At 51.7% G+C, this 14,904-nt stretch overlaps 1 protein-coding gene across 2 annotated transcripts in view; it reads left to right on the top strand.

The window, feature by feature from the left end:
* ITGA3 (integrin subunit alpha 3) overlaps positions 1-14,904 on the top strand; it is a 35,908-nt gene that overhangs the window by 17,569 nt on the left and 3,435 nt on the right. The window contains exons 7-25 of one of the 2 annotated variants that reach the window (XM_059046867.2): positions 192-388; positions 2,286-2,374; positions 2,501-2,637; positions 2,805-2,891; positions 3,837-3,904; positions 3,980-4,116; positions 4,653-4,802; positions 4,894-4,991; positions 5,290-5,437; positions 5,708-5,782; positions 6,391-6,470; positions 6,580-6,657; positions 7,716-7,818; positions 7,925-8,107; positions 8,289-8,411; positions 9,153-9,266; positions 10,224-10,322; positions 13,705-13,830; positions 14,207-14,349. In XM_059046867.2, the coding sequence (XP_058902850.1) occupies positions 192-388; positions 2,286-2,374; positions 2,501-2,637; positions 2,805-2,891; positions 3,837-3,904; positions 3,980-4,116; positions 4,653-4,802; positions 4,894-4,991; positions 5,290-5,437; positions 5,708-5,782; positions 6,391-6,470; positions 6,580-6,657; positions 7,716-7,818; positions 7,925-8,107; positions 8,289-8,411; positions 9,153-9,266; positions 10,224-10,322; positions 13,705-13,830; positions 14,207-14,317 (2,203 nt within the window). In that variant the 3' untranslated portion in view covers positions 14,318-14,349. The remainder of the gene's footprint in view (positions 1-191; positions 389-2,285; positions 2,375-2,500; positions 2,638-2,804; positions 2,892-3,836; positions 3,905-3,979; positions 4,117-4,652; positions 4,803-4,893; positions 4,992-5,289; positions 5,438-5,707; positions 5,783-6,390; positions 6,471-6,579; positions 6,658-7,715; positions 7,819-7,924; positions 8,108-8,288; positions 8,412-9,152; positions 9,267-10,223; positions 10,323-13,704; positions 13,831-14,206; positions 14,350-14,904) is intronic. The other variant, XM_059046866.2, reaches the window with a different exon arrangement.

The following is a 14,904-nucleotide window of genomic DNA, read 5'->3' as shown; positions in this document are numbered from 1 at the left end:
CTGTGTCTACGTGGCTTCTCCACAACATGTGTTTTCTATTAGACGGGTCACAGCGACACTTCCTTGTCCCTCCCACGACCTATGGCCAGAGGCACCATTTGTAGAGTCATATGCGCTGCCTGGCACAGTTGTGTCTGCTAAATAAGGGTTATGCTGCATGTCCCATCTCCACCTTCTTCTCTCCTGTGCAGGTGGCAGGACCTCCTGGTGGGTGCCCCCTATTACTTTGAGCGGAAAGAGGAGGTAGGGGGTGCCATTTATGTCTTCATGAACCAGGCAGGCACCTCCTTCCCGGCCCACCCCTCCCTCCTTCTTCACGGCCCCAGTCGCTCTGCCTTTGGCTTCTCCGTGGCAAGCATCGGTGACATCAACCAGGATGGATTCCAGGGTATGAGCCAGCACTCCTGCGCCAGCATCCACTGACTGAGAGCCAGCTGCATACCAGGCTTGACAGGGTCCGAAGAGAAGACAGGCTGGGGCCCAGGTCTGGGGAGCTCAGAGCAGTGCTGGAGAGACAGCGTGCAAAGGGAACCCCCACAGAGGCGAGCGTGGTAGACCTCCTGGAGGAGTGGACGTACCACTGGGCATCAGAGGCTGGGTTGAGTGTGCACAGTGGAGGGAAGAGAAGGGACACAACATGAGTGCGGTACACTTGCCTGATGGGCTCAAATGTAGGAGGTGTGGGTTCTTCACATCAGAGATGAGGCTGGAGAGGTAGTGTAGGGGTGGGGTGGACGCTTTGAAAGCCAGGCAGAAAAACTAGGGCTTTATATTTGGGCTATGGCAGAGGGGTGTCCAGAAAGATTTGGGGGCAGGGATTTGATATGATAGCTCGGTACCTTGCAAGATGATTCTGGAGGGAGATGTGGGATGGATGGATGCGGGGAGCAAGGCTGGGGGTGTTAAGATCAAGAATATAGTATATCAGGTGTGGGACGTTAAGCGCTGGGACAAGGTAGACGTCCCAGATATAAGGGATGTCATTAGCGCTCTGCAGGACTTGGGGACCGATCAGACCTGGTGTATCAAGGAGAGGGACAAATCAAGGGGTTGAGCCTGGTTGCCACGGGAGCACCTGGCATATCTGTAAATCATTTCTCTGACAACCTCAACTTCCCAGAACATACCTGAAAACCAAAAGGAAGGCAGAGGCGCCGCTAAAGAGACAAAACAGGTGCTAGAAAGTCTAGTTAATGAAGCCCAAGCACTTACTGATACAAGAGCTGCCCAGTTGTCACTCAGGACCTACTTACTTTTCCTTTTCTAACAAGCTTGGCTTTCTGGTTACCTAGACCTTATCAGATCAAAAGCAGAAAACTAGAAAGTTTAAGAAGACAAAACGTTTTGGATTTATTTGTGGAAATAATGGTTAGAATTAAAAAGCCTGGCCATGGGGCTTCCCTGGTGGCGCAGTGGTTGAGAGTCCGCCTGCCGATGCAGGGAACACGGGCTCGTGTCCCGGTCTGGGAGAATCCCACATGCCACGGAGCGGCTGGGCCTGTGGGCCAATGGCCACTGGGCCTGCGTGTCCGGAGCCTGTGCTCTGCGACGGGAGAGGCCACGGCAGTGAGAGGCCCGTGTACCGCAAAAAAAAAAAAAAAAAAAAAAAAAAAAAAGCCTGGCCCTTTTAACAAGTAAAGCTCACGAGAGTGTTGTGATTAAAATCCCAGCCTCCACACAGAAACAGACGTGGGCTTAGAGCCCCTTCTCTACTCCTTAGCTGTGTGACTTTGGGTTTCCTGAGCCTTTTTCCTCATCTGTGAAGTGGGGACAGTAGTACCTACTGCCAAGAGAAAAAACAAAAAAAAGTAGTACCTACTGCCAGTACTCTTGTGAGGATTGGATGAGATGAGTGCTTGATAACTTAGCTGGCAAAGTCACAATTGGGGAACACCTGCTTTTGTGACCCTGCTGGTAAATGTCATTAGAAGAACCAGGTGTCTGGAGGGGCGGTTGGTGGGGGAGAAGGAAGGCACTGCAATAAGGGAAAACAAACAACAGCCAGTGGTCAGAAATCTGGGGTTTAGGCCGCCGGAGACATTAACTTTCTTTGTGACTTTGCGTAAGTCACTTCCCTCTCCTGGGCCTGATTTCCCTCATATAAAAGAGGCAATTGGGCGCCCAATGGTCCCAGTTTTAATCCTGAGCCACAGAGCTCTGTTCCCTGATGCTCTGAGCACTGTCTGACAGGGAGGTCAATGCCATGCTGTGGCCTGGAGCACAGGGTTGGGGAACTGTGGGGCCCATAGTACACGGGGTGACCCTGTAGTGTCTCTCTTCCCCAGACGTTGCTGTGGGAGCCCCTTTCGAGGGCTTGGGCAAAGTGTACATCTACCACGGCAGCTCCAGGGGGCTCCTCAGACAGCCCCAGCAGGTATGGATGGACAGGGACGGAGGGGCCCTTCCTCCTTTCCCACATCCACCCCTCCCTATTCCCCCTGGGCCCCACTCCCTGGAGCCTACCCCAGAGCCCGTCCCCACCACTTCCCTCTGCTTCCAGGTAATACACGGAGAGAAGCTGGGACTGCCTGGCTTGGCCACCTTCGGCTATTCCCTGAGTGGGCAGATGGATGTGGATGAGAACTTCTACCCAGACCTGCTGGTGGGGAGCCTGTCAGACCACATCGTGCTGCTGCGGTGAGCCAGGGCAACAGTGGATGGGGGCCTTTCTCTCCTCCATCCCTGTCTGCATAGAGCCCCAGCTCTGTCCACCTTCAGCGTCCTGTCCGTGCAAACCTGAGCCCCGACCCCAGCCTGGCCTGGGACAGGCCAGAGGCATTGATGTCTGTGGGTTTTCTATGCAGGGCCCGGCCTGTCATCAACATCCTCCACAGGACCTTGGTGGCCAGGCCATCTGTACTGGACCCCGCACTCTGCACAGCCACCTCCTGGTGAGACCCTCAGGCCCCACTATGCCCACCCATTCCTCCTGATGTATGGGAAGACTCTCCCAAAACCCTCCCCTGGCAACTCCTGATATCCTACCATTAAAGGGTTGATTCATGGGTAAGCATGGCCCTCCCTACCCAACCTCATTAAACAGCAAAATTCCTTGCAGGAGGTAATGGGTGAATTGGGGGTGGGGGCAATAGGGCACGGTGGTTGGGAGTGGAAGCTCTGACTGCCTGGTTCAAATTCCAGCTATGCCCATTGCAGTGGTGGGGATGGGCTCTGGGGAGTGAGATCCTGGAAGGGGACGAAAGAGAAAGACACTTAGGTGATGGGATGTGGAGAAGGAGAGAGCCACCTTGAGCAAATTAATCTCTCTGAATCTCAGATTCCTTGCCTATAAAACAAAGTTAACAACCAATTCACAGGGCTGCTGTGATGATCAAATGAGATAATATACAAATAGCCCTTAGCATGGCTCTCTATCAACCCTAAGTGCTCAAAAAATGTTAGTTGCTAAAGATGGTTACAATAATGATCATGATGACCCCAAGGTCTGTGTGTGAATGAGGGTACTGGATCAGAAGGCAGGGGGAGACAGGGCAGGGAAGCGGGGGGCGGGGTGGGGAAGGAGATCTGGACTGGGGATCCTGCCCAAGACTGGGCTGGGCCAACAACTGACTAATGACTTCAGGCAACTCCTGCTCTCAGGGCCTCCGTTTCCCCATTGGTGCCCTCTAACCCTGTTTTCTATGGCTCTGATGAGAGTGGGGAGGGAAGGGGCCAGGGACACCCCAGCCCAACCCTGTGGACTCCCCAGTTTTGTCCCTGCCTTTTCCCTGAAGGGCCCTGTTCCCCCTTGCCGAGGAAAGGGGGTGAAAGCCAGGGCCTGGATATCTGGGTCCCACTGTGACCAGACCCTCCTCCATGTCCCCCACCCTCAACAGTGTGCAGGTAGAGCTGTGCTTTGCTTACAACCAGAGTGCCGGGGACCCCAACTACAGGCGGAACATCAGTGAGTGCTGGGCTGCAGGGCGAGGGGGAGGGCATGCTCACCCGGTCACTTGCTGACCACACTGTGCACCTGCAGCCCTGGCCTACACTCTGGAGGCGGACCGGGACCGCCGCCCACCCCGGCTCCGCTTTGCACGCAGTCAGTCAGCTATCTTCCATGGCTTCTTCTCCATGCCCGAGATGCGCTGCCAGATGCTGGAGCTGCTCCTGATGGTGAGGGAGGGGTGAGGGGTGGCACATGGGCTCCATGGTCCCAAGAAGAGGTAGCCAGAGTCCCCAAGGTCAAGGGTGAGGGAATGAGGTCTCCCCAGAGACAGAGGTAGAGGAGAGAGAGAGAGACCCTTGGAGTGCGGATGGGGGCCACAGTGGGCGGTGTGAAATTCTTGCCTCAGCTCACCTCTGGGGAAAAGGCATCGGTTAGCAGGGGCAAGCTCAGGCTCTCTCTGGGACATCAGGGTGAGAAGGGAGCACTCAACCTGGGAACCCCAAGGATGAAGGGAAGCTCAACCCTCCCCCCAGAGGGATCCCTGGAGAGGAGGAACCCCACCTTCTCACTTGTGGGTCAAGGTGGTACCAGTGGGGTCAATTTGGTGATCAGACAGGAGGGGGTTCAGCCTTACAGGGGGTTTTCAGGGTTGAGGCGGGGTGGGGGGCCTTCAGCTCCTCCCTAGGGGTTTAGGATGGTGTGAGGATTCAACTTGGTTTGGAGGGCAGTGCAGAGCTGGGTTCAGCTCACCTTCGTTTTCCAGGACAACGTCCGTGACAAACTCCGACCCATCGTCATCTCCATGAACTACTCTTTACCTTTGCGGATGCCTGAGCGCCCCCGACTGGGGCTTCGGTCCCTGGACGCCTACCCGGTCCTCAACCAGGCGCAGGCTCTGGAGAACCACACGGAGGTGGGTGGGGCCGACGGACAGGGGCCCGGACACCTGTGGGTCGAGAGGGCGCTGTGGGTGGTGGGCCCTCCACGCCTCCGACCACCCCCAGGTCCAGTTCCAGAAGGAGTGCGGGCCGGACAACAAGTGCGACAGCAACTTGCAGATGCGGTCGGCCTTCGTGTCTGAGCTGGGGCAGCAGCTGAGCAGGTGCGCTCTGGACCGCGGGGATTGGCCAAGGGTGGGGCGGACTTCACTGGCTTTGGGGAATTGAGGGGCGGGGCCCTATTGGTCTGGAAGAGGGGAGAGAACTGGTAAGATCCGAGGGGAGGGGTCTCAGAGAGAGGCAAGTCGGAGAGGAGGGACCTTAATTAGCGGGGTGGGACCTGTTAAGACTGGCCTTCGCTGGCCAGAAAAGGGGGTTTCTTCTGGGGGGCGGGGCCTAACCGGTCTGGGGCGGGCCCGGGGGCGGGGCTTTGGGCTCAGCCCGGGGCTCCTCCCCTCTCAGGCTCCAGTACAATAGAGACTTCCGAAAACTGCTGCTGAGCATCAACTTGACCAACACCCCGAGCCGGGAGCGGGCTGGGGAAGACGCCCACGAGGCGCTGCTCACCCTGGCGGTGCCTCCCGCCCTGCTGCTGTCCTCAGTGCGCCCCGTGAGTGCCTTCCGCCCACTCAGAGCCTCACGGCTCCACCACGTATATGTATCCTTCATACATGTCATGTACATGAGTTGTCATTTGCCATGTGTTTCTGCCCCCCCGCCCCAACTCCTCTAGGCTGGGCTTCCTCAGGTGCCTGCAGCGTCTCTGCTGCTAGGGAAACTCGGTTCTCAGGCCTCTAGGGCTTCAGGCCCTGTACCACAGGAGAGGGGCGGGACAAGCCCTAGTCTGACCACCCAGACCTGATTTGTCTTCTTTCTTCAGCCTGGAGCTTGCCAAGCCAACGAGACCATGACCATCGTTTGCGAGCTGGGGAACCCCTTCAAACGGAACCAGAGGGTGAGCGCCGACCACACCCTCCCAGCCCTGTGGGTCCCAGGCTACTCCTCTGATGAGTTCCTTATCTTCACTCTGCCTGCCTGCTTCCCAGGTTTCCTTGAAGCAAAGAGCCAGAGTGGAGAAGGGGGGGATACAGTAGGGGGTGGGGAGAGACCCAGAGACAGAAAAGTGGGGCCACTAGGGAGCTATGCACAAAGCCAGAGCAGGTGGAGGTGAGGAAAGCGATTTTGCTGAGCACCTACTATGTGCCAGGCCCTGACCCCAAGGCTGTACTTCTTTTATATGATATAATTCTTCCAACCTTCTGAGGAGGTAGATGCTGATTTACAGAAAGGAAACATGGGCTTATAAAGTTTCAGTGATTGCTCAAGGTCATGTGGCTCAAAAGTAGCAGAAATGTTACTGACAAGAGAATGGGAAAAGGGAAACAGATGAGGCTAGGAAGGTGGAAAAGTGGAGACAGGTGGCAGTGGGAGACCGCACCCTGAATGGGAGGAGGAGGCCAGAGAACGAACTTCTTAGCGTAGCATTCAGCCCCTCGCTTCCCTATGGCATCACCCCTGCCTGGCCCCAAATGCCCCTCTCTGCCTCCCTCACCCTCATGGCAGATGGAGCTGCTCATTGCCTTCGAGGTCATTGGGGTGACCCTGCACACAAGGGAACTCCAGGCACAGCTGCAGCTCTCCACGTGAGTGACCTCGAGAAGCCAGTCTATGTCGGGGTTGAGATGTCCTGGGCCCCCCAACCCCAGCCTCAGCTGACACATTCCTCCCCTACCCTCTGCATTCTTTCCCCAGGTCAAGTCACCAGGATGACCTGTCGCCCATGACCCTGACTCTGCTGGTGGACTACACACTCCAGGCCTCGCTCAGCATGTGGGTACCACTCCCCTCAACCCCAGCCTCCTGGGCCTGAGCTAGGGTCTCCCCTCCCTAAGGTGTCTCTCAGGCTCCTCTGAGACACCTCTCTTGGCTTGGTATCCTTAGGCCAAGACATAACAACATCATTATCATTATTGTTACTATTATTATTTTTCTCCTTGCAAAGCAGGTAGCAGTGGAGGAATCAGAAACTCTGGGGCTAAGGTGTTGGTGTGGCCCTACCATTTCATGAGAGCTTGTTGTGCTAAGGATTTTTTTTTAAACGTCTTTATTGGAGTATAATTGCTTTACAATGGTGTGTTAGTTTCTGCTTTACAGCAAAGTGAATCAGTTATATATATACATATATCTCCATATCTCTTCCCTCTTGCTCCTCCCTCCCTCCCACCCTCCCTATCCCACCCCTCTAGGTGGTCGCAAAGCACCAAGCTGATCTCCCTGTGCTATGCGGCTGCTTCCCACTAGCTATCTATTTTACACTTGGTAGTGTATATATGTCCATGCCACTCTCTCACTTTGTCCCAGCTTACGCCTCCCCCTCCCCATATCCTCAAGTCCATTCTCTAGTAGGTCTGTATCTTTATTCCGGTCTTGCCCCTAGGTTCTTCATGACCATTTTTTTTTTTTTTTTTTTAGCTTCCATATATATGTGTTAGCATACGGTATTTGCTTTTCTCTTTCTGACTTATTTCACTCTGTATGACAGACTCTAGGGGAAGCAACCTAAGTGTCCATCAACAGATGAATGGATAAAGAAGATGTGGCACATATATACAGTGCTAAGGATTTTATATACATCATCTCATTGTTTTCTCACAACAGCCCCATTATATAGTGACCCTGCTTAATAGATTACCCCACTTTACAGATGAAGAAACTGAGGCTCAGAGAGATTACATAACTTGCTTGAGGCCATACAGCTAGTAAATGCTAGAGCTGGGGTTTATCTCAGATGTGCCTGATATCAGAGGAGTTGTAGTTAACCTTGGTGCCCCCACCCCCACAAGGGCCCCTCCCATCCCCTGTGACTCTAGCATCTTTCTTACCCCTAGGATGAGTCACCGGCTACAAAGCTTCTTTGGGGGGACAGTGATGGGTGAGTCTGGCATGAAAACTGTGGAGGATGTGGGAAGCCCTCTCAAGTATGAATTCCAGGTAAGGGGACCTCTGGGTCCAGGGTCTGAGGGTGTGAGGGTGGGGGTTGGTGAGATGGAGGTGGTTTTCCAGGAGACAGTGGCCATGACACCCCTTGTACCCACAGGTGGGCCCAGTGGGGGAAGGGCTGGCAGCCCTTGGTACCCTGGTCCTGGGGCTGGAGTGGCCCTATGAAGTCAGCAACGGCAAGTGGCTGCTATACCCCACGGAGATCACAGTCCACGGCAATGGGTCCTGGCACTGCCGGCCACCTGGAGGCCTTGTCAACCCTCTCAACCTCACGCTCTCTGTAAGGACACCAGGGGAAGCATTCACTTGCATCTCATTTCCTCTGCAAGCTGCAGGGCAGAAAGGCCAGCGTCTTCCTCTCCCTCCCCTCCTGCATCTCTGGGACCTGTCCCTCCACCTGCCCTTTCCTCCTCTCCTCACCTTGGATCCTCCCTCCAACAAATCGCCTCTTCCTCCTTCAGGTTCCTGGGGACAGGCCGCCATCTCCACAACGCAGGCGGCGACAACTGGACCCCGGGGGAGGCCAGGGCCCCCTGCCTGTCACTCTGGCTGCTGCCAAAAAAGCCAAGTCTGAGATCCAGCTGGTGAGTGACCAGGGCAAGGTTGGAGGGGATTGTGCCCACCCATCACAGGGTGGGTGGGCACCTGGGGGCACACAAAGCAAGGGAGATAGGTGCTACACTCCAGGAGAACCCAGTCTGATGAGGTGATGTGGCCCCTGCCTTCAGGAGCCTCCAGTCAGGGGGAGGGACTCATCTCCTGCCCTCAGAGGGACCCCGCTGCCCTTGCCTTGTGATGGGGGGCAGCCAGTACCGTGGACTAAAGGAAGAAATACTGATTCTATTCCCAGGAGCCCCAACCTGCTGGGGGTGATATAGGTGCTCAAAGCTTTGATCATTAGGGCTGGGAATGGGGAGAGGCAAGATGCAGATGGGGTGCAGGGCTCCCTCTGTCAGAAGGGAGAGGGGAGCAGGCCTGGGCAGCAAGTTGAGGTCTAGCTGGGTGGAGAGGGAGGAGTGGCCTTCCAAGTAGAGGGAGCCAGCAGGAACAAAGGCTCAGCGTGGGAAGGCCTTGGAAAGGCGGCATTTGGGGTTGGGCCCCATTTACACGGAACAAGGATCAGATTTCCCGTTCTCCCTGTCGCTGGCATCTATGTCTGCTTGACCCAAAGAATGTGCCTTAAACACGTAAGTGCAGTGTGCACGAGTGAAGGGATTAGGGCAGGCCCCTTCAGGTCAGCCACGGGTGGGACAAAGCAAGGGGCGAAGCCTGAAGAATCTAGAGACCCAGACTGTCTCGTGTTCTGTGTTCCCTGCCCACGTCAGAGCTGTGGCAGTGACCAGACCCGCTGTGTGTGGCTGGAGTGCCAGATTCCTGATGCCCCCGTCATCACCAACGTGACAGTGCAGGCACGAGTGTGGAACAGCACCTTCATCGAGGTCAGCGCCGGGGCCTGGAGGTCTCCACTGCCACCCACCCGGGCAGGGAGAGCAACAGGGAGAGGATGAGGCCAGAGTGCACGTGTGTGCCCGAGTGTGTATCAGTGACTGAATGGAGATTGATACATGCTGGCTTGTGCACCTGTTACTGTGTGCTGCGGCACTGTTAGTCTGTGCATCTGTGTGGGGGATATGACATAATTTTGCTTCTAGCCAAGATGACCTTCCCTCACACGTTCATTATGCTGTCACGTGTCCATTGCTTTCCCACCTCCCTGCTTTAGCCCATGCTGTTCCTTCCCCCTGGATGCCAGCTCCCCTCTGTTCTCTCTGCATGTAAACTTCTGTTCAGGCTTCACAGTCTTCCTCAGAGACCACCAGCGAGGTCTTTTCTGGCTTTTCCAGCTGCAAATGACCTCTCCCCTCTGGACACCCGCAGAACGTTCTCAGAAACCACGCATGCCACTTACCATGCTCTGCTCTGGCTTGCAGTGCCCGCCATCTCGTGCCACCTAGACCCAACTTTTTCTGTCAATGACTAGATTAAACATCTTTTCAGCTCTGTGGGCCACGCGCTTTCTGTTGCAACTACTCAATTCTGCATAGTGGCACAAAGCTGCCACAGACAATACGGAGATGAATGGGCGTGTCTATGTGCCAGAAATACTTTATTTACAAAAGCAGGTCATGGGCCAGATTTAGCCCACAGGCCGGACATCGACTGTGACCTTCATTGTCTCTGCTGTCCCCAGCATCCAGCACAGGACCTGACGCACATATGAATGAATGACATGTGTTCGTGTGTGGAGGAGAGGCCTGGAGTCAGGTCCTTTTGGGTGCTGCTTAAGGATGGGGGGGATGGTGTCGTGGAGGTTGTTGTTGACCCAGCGGGAGGGTCAGGAGAGAGGCTCAGAGGGGCTTCAGCTGCTTCTTTTGACGCATCCTTCCCCGCTCCAGGATTACAAAGACTTTGACCGAGTCAGGGTAGCCAGCTGGGCCACCCTGTTCCTCCGAACCAGCGTCCCCACCATCAACATGGAGAACAAGACGGTGCGGGTGAGTGATTGTGCTAAGGAGACAGCAGTGCCTGGCCAGGGCATGGGAGAACAGGGCATCTTTTCAGAGCACGTTCACACGCTTTAGCTATGTGGTCTCAATCTTGGCAGCACACTGGAATCCTCTGGAGGACTTCTGGTGTCTGGACTACACCCCTGATCAATGAAATCTGAGTCTGTGGAGGTGGGACCCCACTGTTGGTATGTTAAAAAGTACCCCCCAGTGATTCTACTGTGCAGCCAGGGTTGAGAACCTCTGCTTGAGCTCATTTGATCTGCACGACCTCTCTGTGGAGATGTTCCATCTCTGTGGAAACTTGAAAAGAAAGTTCCCAAACTTGATTCTGAGTTACATATGGAAGAATAAATATGACAAAATAATAATAATATATATAATAATTAATATAATTATATATATTATATAATATAAATATATATAAATATATTATATATATAATAATATAATAATTATATATATAATAATAATAATTTGTTATGAAAAGGATATAAGTAGAGATATTAAGGGGATAGGTATAGGAGGTGAATGAAGTTTTGGTTAAATACATTATGGTACATTTCCTAAAATAAATTAAGGTAGTATAGGAAGGGCCAGAAAGATCAATGGAACAGGATAGAAATTTACTTTATTATACAGATGGCATTTTTAATCAGGAGAAAAAGGTAAACAAGTAGTATTGGGAGAACACATTTGGAAAGTAAAGGCAAACCCCTGCCTCACACCATAAACAAAAACACATTGGAGTTAGATTAAATATTTAAATATAGGAAATAAAATCTATTATACCAGAAGAAAATTCAGGAAATAATTTAATAATAATCTTTAATTATGGAGAAAGGGAGTTATTTTATTAAACCCAGAAGTCATAAAGGAAAAATTTGACAAATTAGACTATATGAAATTTTATTTTATTTTTTATTTTTAAAATTTTTATTGGAGTATAGTTGATTTACAATGTTGTATTAGTTTCAGGTGTACAGCAAAGTGAATCAGTTATAAGAGACTATATGAAATTTTAAATCTGTGTACAGCAAAAGAGATGGTAAGGAAACTGAAAAGGCAAATGATATATTGCTTTTTTAAAAAGGTTATGGGGCTTCCCTGGTGGCTCAGTGGTTGAGAATCCGCCTGCCGATGCAGGGGACACGGGTTCGTGCCCCGGTCCGGGAAGATCCCACATGCCGCGGGGCGGCTGGGCCTGTGAGCCGTGGCCGCTGAGCCTGCGCGTCTGGAGCCTGTGCTCCGCAACGGGAGAGACCACAACAGTGAGAGGCTCGCGTACCGCAAAAAAATAATAATAATAATAAAAAAATAAAAAATTTATGGCATACATGATAAAGTATTGATAGACATATTTTTAATAAGTAAAGATAAAGGGCGGCATAGAGATAAACAGGCAGTGTACACAGAGTGAAATACCAATGTTCAATTCAATAGTAAAGAAATAAAAATAATAGCAATAAGATTTTTTCCCTATCATATTAGAAAATATTAAAAAGAATAATGCTATCCGGTGCTGATGAGGTAGAAGGAAATGCTGTTGATTGGAATATAAATTGATGGATTCTTTTTGGAGATGAATTTATCAATATTTATTAAATTTTTAATTGCACATTTCCTTTGATCCTGCACATGATAATATATCTTAAGGAGCTAATAGGACAAGTTTGCAAACATAAATATATGGGGATATTTTTAAAGCATTGTTTATAATGGCATAAGATTGGAAACAATCTAAATGTCTTTCAGTAGGAGATTGGTTCAATAAATTATGGTATGTTTCCTACAATGACTATGCAGTCATCAGAAGAGATTAGGTTGATCTTTATTAACTGACATCGAAAGGTAATGAAAAAGGTTGCAGAAGAGTGTGTAGAGTACACACAGATCCCATTTATGTGGAAGAAAAAATATATATGTTTAACACATGTTTAAAAATATGGAAAGAGGACTTCCCTGGTGGTCCAGTGGTTAAGACTCCACACTTCCAATGCAGGGGGCGCAGGTTCAATCCCTGATCGGGGAACTAAGATCCCACATGTTGCACAGCACAGAAAAAAAAAAAAAAAAAAAAAATATATATATATATATATATATATGGAAAGAGATTAAACAAAATGTTGAAGATAGCTTTTTCTATGGAGTAAAATTACTGGGAACCTTTAATTTTCTTCCTGTCATCTTTTTAAAAAATATAATCAGAAAAAATATTTTTCTATATATAAATGTATATTTAAAATACATGAAATAACTTCATGTTATAAAACATATATAATAATATATATATATTATATATATATGTATCTTCATGGTACCGGAAGAAAAAAATTGTACTATATGCTATGCCTTCTGTTTTTTTGTAAATATTTTTGGAGTGTTGCTGTGTACTAGGTATTGCTCAAAGCAGTTTACTCATATTAAACACATTTAATCCTCTCCAGCAACCTATGATGATGTAAGCATTATTAGCATAATCTCCATTTTATAGATGAACAACAGAGAGGTTAAGTGACTTGCCCAAGGTCACACAACTAGTGAATAACACAGCTAGGGCTTGAACCCAGGTAGTCTGGCTCCAAGACCCATGCTTTTGGTTTTACTTTTGGTTCTCTACTGTATTATGAGGTAGGCATTATGATCCCCTTATCAGAGAGCATGAAATGGAGATTGAGAGGTGAAATTACTTGTCCAAGGTTCCACAGCTTGTGAAGGATGGAGCTGGTACCCAAGCCCAGATGTGTGGCTCACAAACCCAGACCACAGGCTGCTTCCCGCATCTGAGGCTGCTCCTATGGAGAAAGGGGAGGATGGAGGAATCTGCGGCTGTCAGTGGGCTAGCAGGGGCTTTTCCAGTCCCTGAGTGCCCCCTACTGGCACTAGATCAAAAAGCAGGGTCCTGCGCAGATGTACTAGAGAATGGACTTGAGGACACTGGGAGGGGGAAGAGTAAGCTGGGACAAAGTGAGAGAGTGGCATGGACATATGTACACTACCAAGTGTAAAATAGATAGCTAGTGGGAAGCTGCTGCATAGCACAGGGAGATCAGCCCAGTGCTCTGTGACCACCTAGAGGGGTGGGATAGGGAGGGTGGGGGGGGAGACGCAGAGGGAAGAGATATGGGAACATATGTATATGTATAGCTGATTCACTTTGTTATAAAGCAGAAACTAACACACCACTGTATAGCAATTATAGTCCAATAAAGATGTTAAAATAAATAAATAAATTTTTAAATAAATATGTGCAACTAAAAAAAAAAAAAGAAAAAAAAAAGCAGGGTCCTAGGTCCAGCTGGAACAGGAGGGGTGAGCTCTGGGCCTAAGGGCATGGATACAAGGCTGAGCCCCTTCTCCCCCGCTCCAGTTCTCCGTGGACATTGACTCTGACCTGGTGGAGGAGCTGCCAGCCGAGATCGAGCTGTGGCTGGTGCTTGTGGCTGTGAGTGCCGGGCTGCTGCTGCTGGGGCTGATCATCCTCTTGCTGTGGAAGGTTAGGACACCCAGCCCGCCACTGGGACGCCCACTCTGGGGCCTCCTGTCAGCAGACCGTCACCAACTCTCCCTTCATCTCAGTCCTCACTTCCATCTCACCCCCCCATCCCCCAAGTCCCCCCTACCTCTTCCCAGCTCCCAGTCGCACCCCCTGCCCCATCCTCATCTTACCCAGGATGCTCCTGCCTGGGTCAATGGGGGGACCTGTAAGCCAGAAAGGGGAACCAGGAGCTCTGGCTCCTGCTACATCACCAAGCTGGGGCTGGGACCCAGGCATCCGGGCTCCCCAGCCCGAAGCGCCAGTTCATGAGTGCTGCTGGCAAGGACCCCCCAACACCCCCTGATGGCCCCTCCCCAACTCCTCCCCTCCGCAGTGCGGCTTCTTCAAGCGAGCCCGCACTCGGGCCCTGTATGAAGCTAAGAGGCAGAAGGCGGAGATGAAGAGCCAGCCATCAGAGACAGAGAGGCTGACGGACGACTACTGACGGGGGCAGCCCCCCACCCCTGGTCCACCTGGGTAACGCGGCCTCTGGGCCCCTTTCCCCAAGCCCCCAGCTGGCTGGGGCCTCTGACTCTGTTCTATCTGCTCCTCTTCCTTTATGGGCCCTCTCTGCACTTCACTCTGTCCCCAGCATCACCACAAAGAGCAGGCCACCCTGTCGGCCTCCTTCTCCATACCCCGGGAGATCTCGGGGTGTCTGCTCTCACCAGCCTCCCCACTGAGCCCCTCAAGGACTTGGGACCCCAAGAGGGAACCATAAAACCCTCCCTGTGCCCCCTCTGCTTTCTGGGGATTGGAAAAGGGTCAAGGTCAAGGCTAGGCCCCATCTTTGTAGGCCACAAGACAAACGTCAGAGTGATTCCACACCCCCATCCCCACCTCTAGAGAAGGAGGGGACTAGTAGAGTCCTTCTTCTGGGAACCAGCCCTTTGCCTCTTGGGAGCCCCCTGGGGTGACAAACTGACCCCTCCCGACACTGTGATCAGGGTAGACCTCCACCCCTCGCAGCCATTCTGTCAGCAGCCTCAGCGACTGCCCCCCCCATCTCCATCTGCCTCTCCCTCTCCTCTC

The sequence above is a fragment of the Kogia breviceps genome, chromosome 19, assembly GCF_026419965.1.
Source record: "Kogia breviceps isolate mKogBre1 chromosome 19, mKogBre1 haplotype 1, whole genome shotgun sequence".
NCBI lineage: Eukaryota > Metazoa > Chordata > Mammalia > Artiodactyla > Physeteridae > Kogia > Kogia breviceps.
The sequence above is the reverse complement of the archived record's forward strand: the minus strand, read 5'-3'. Positions and strand labels throughout refer to the sequence as shown.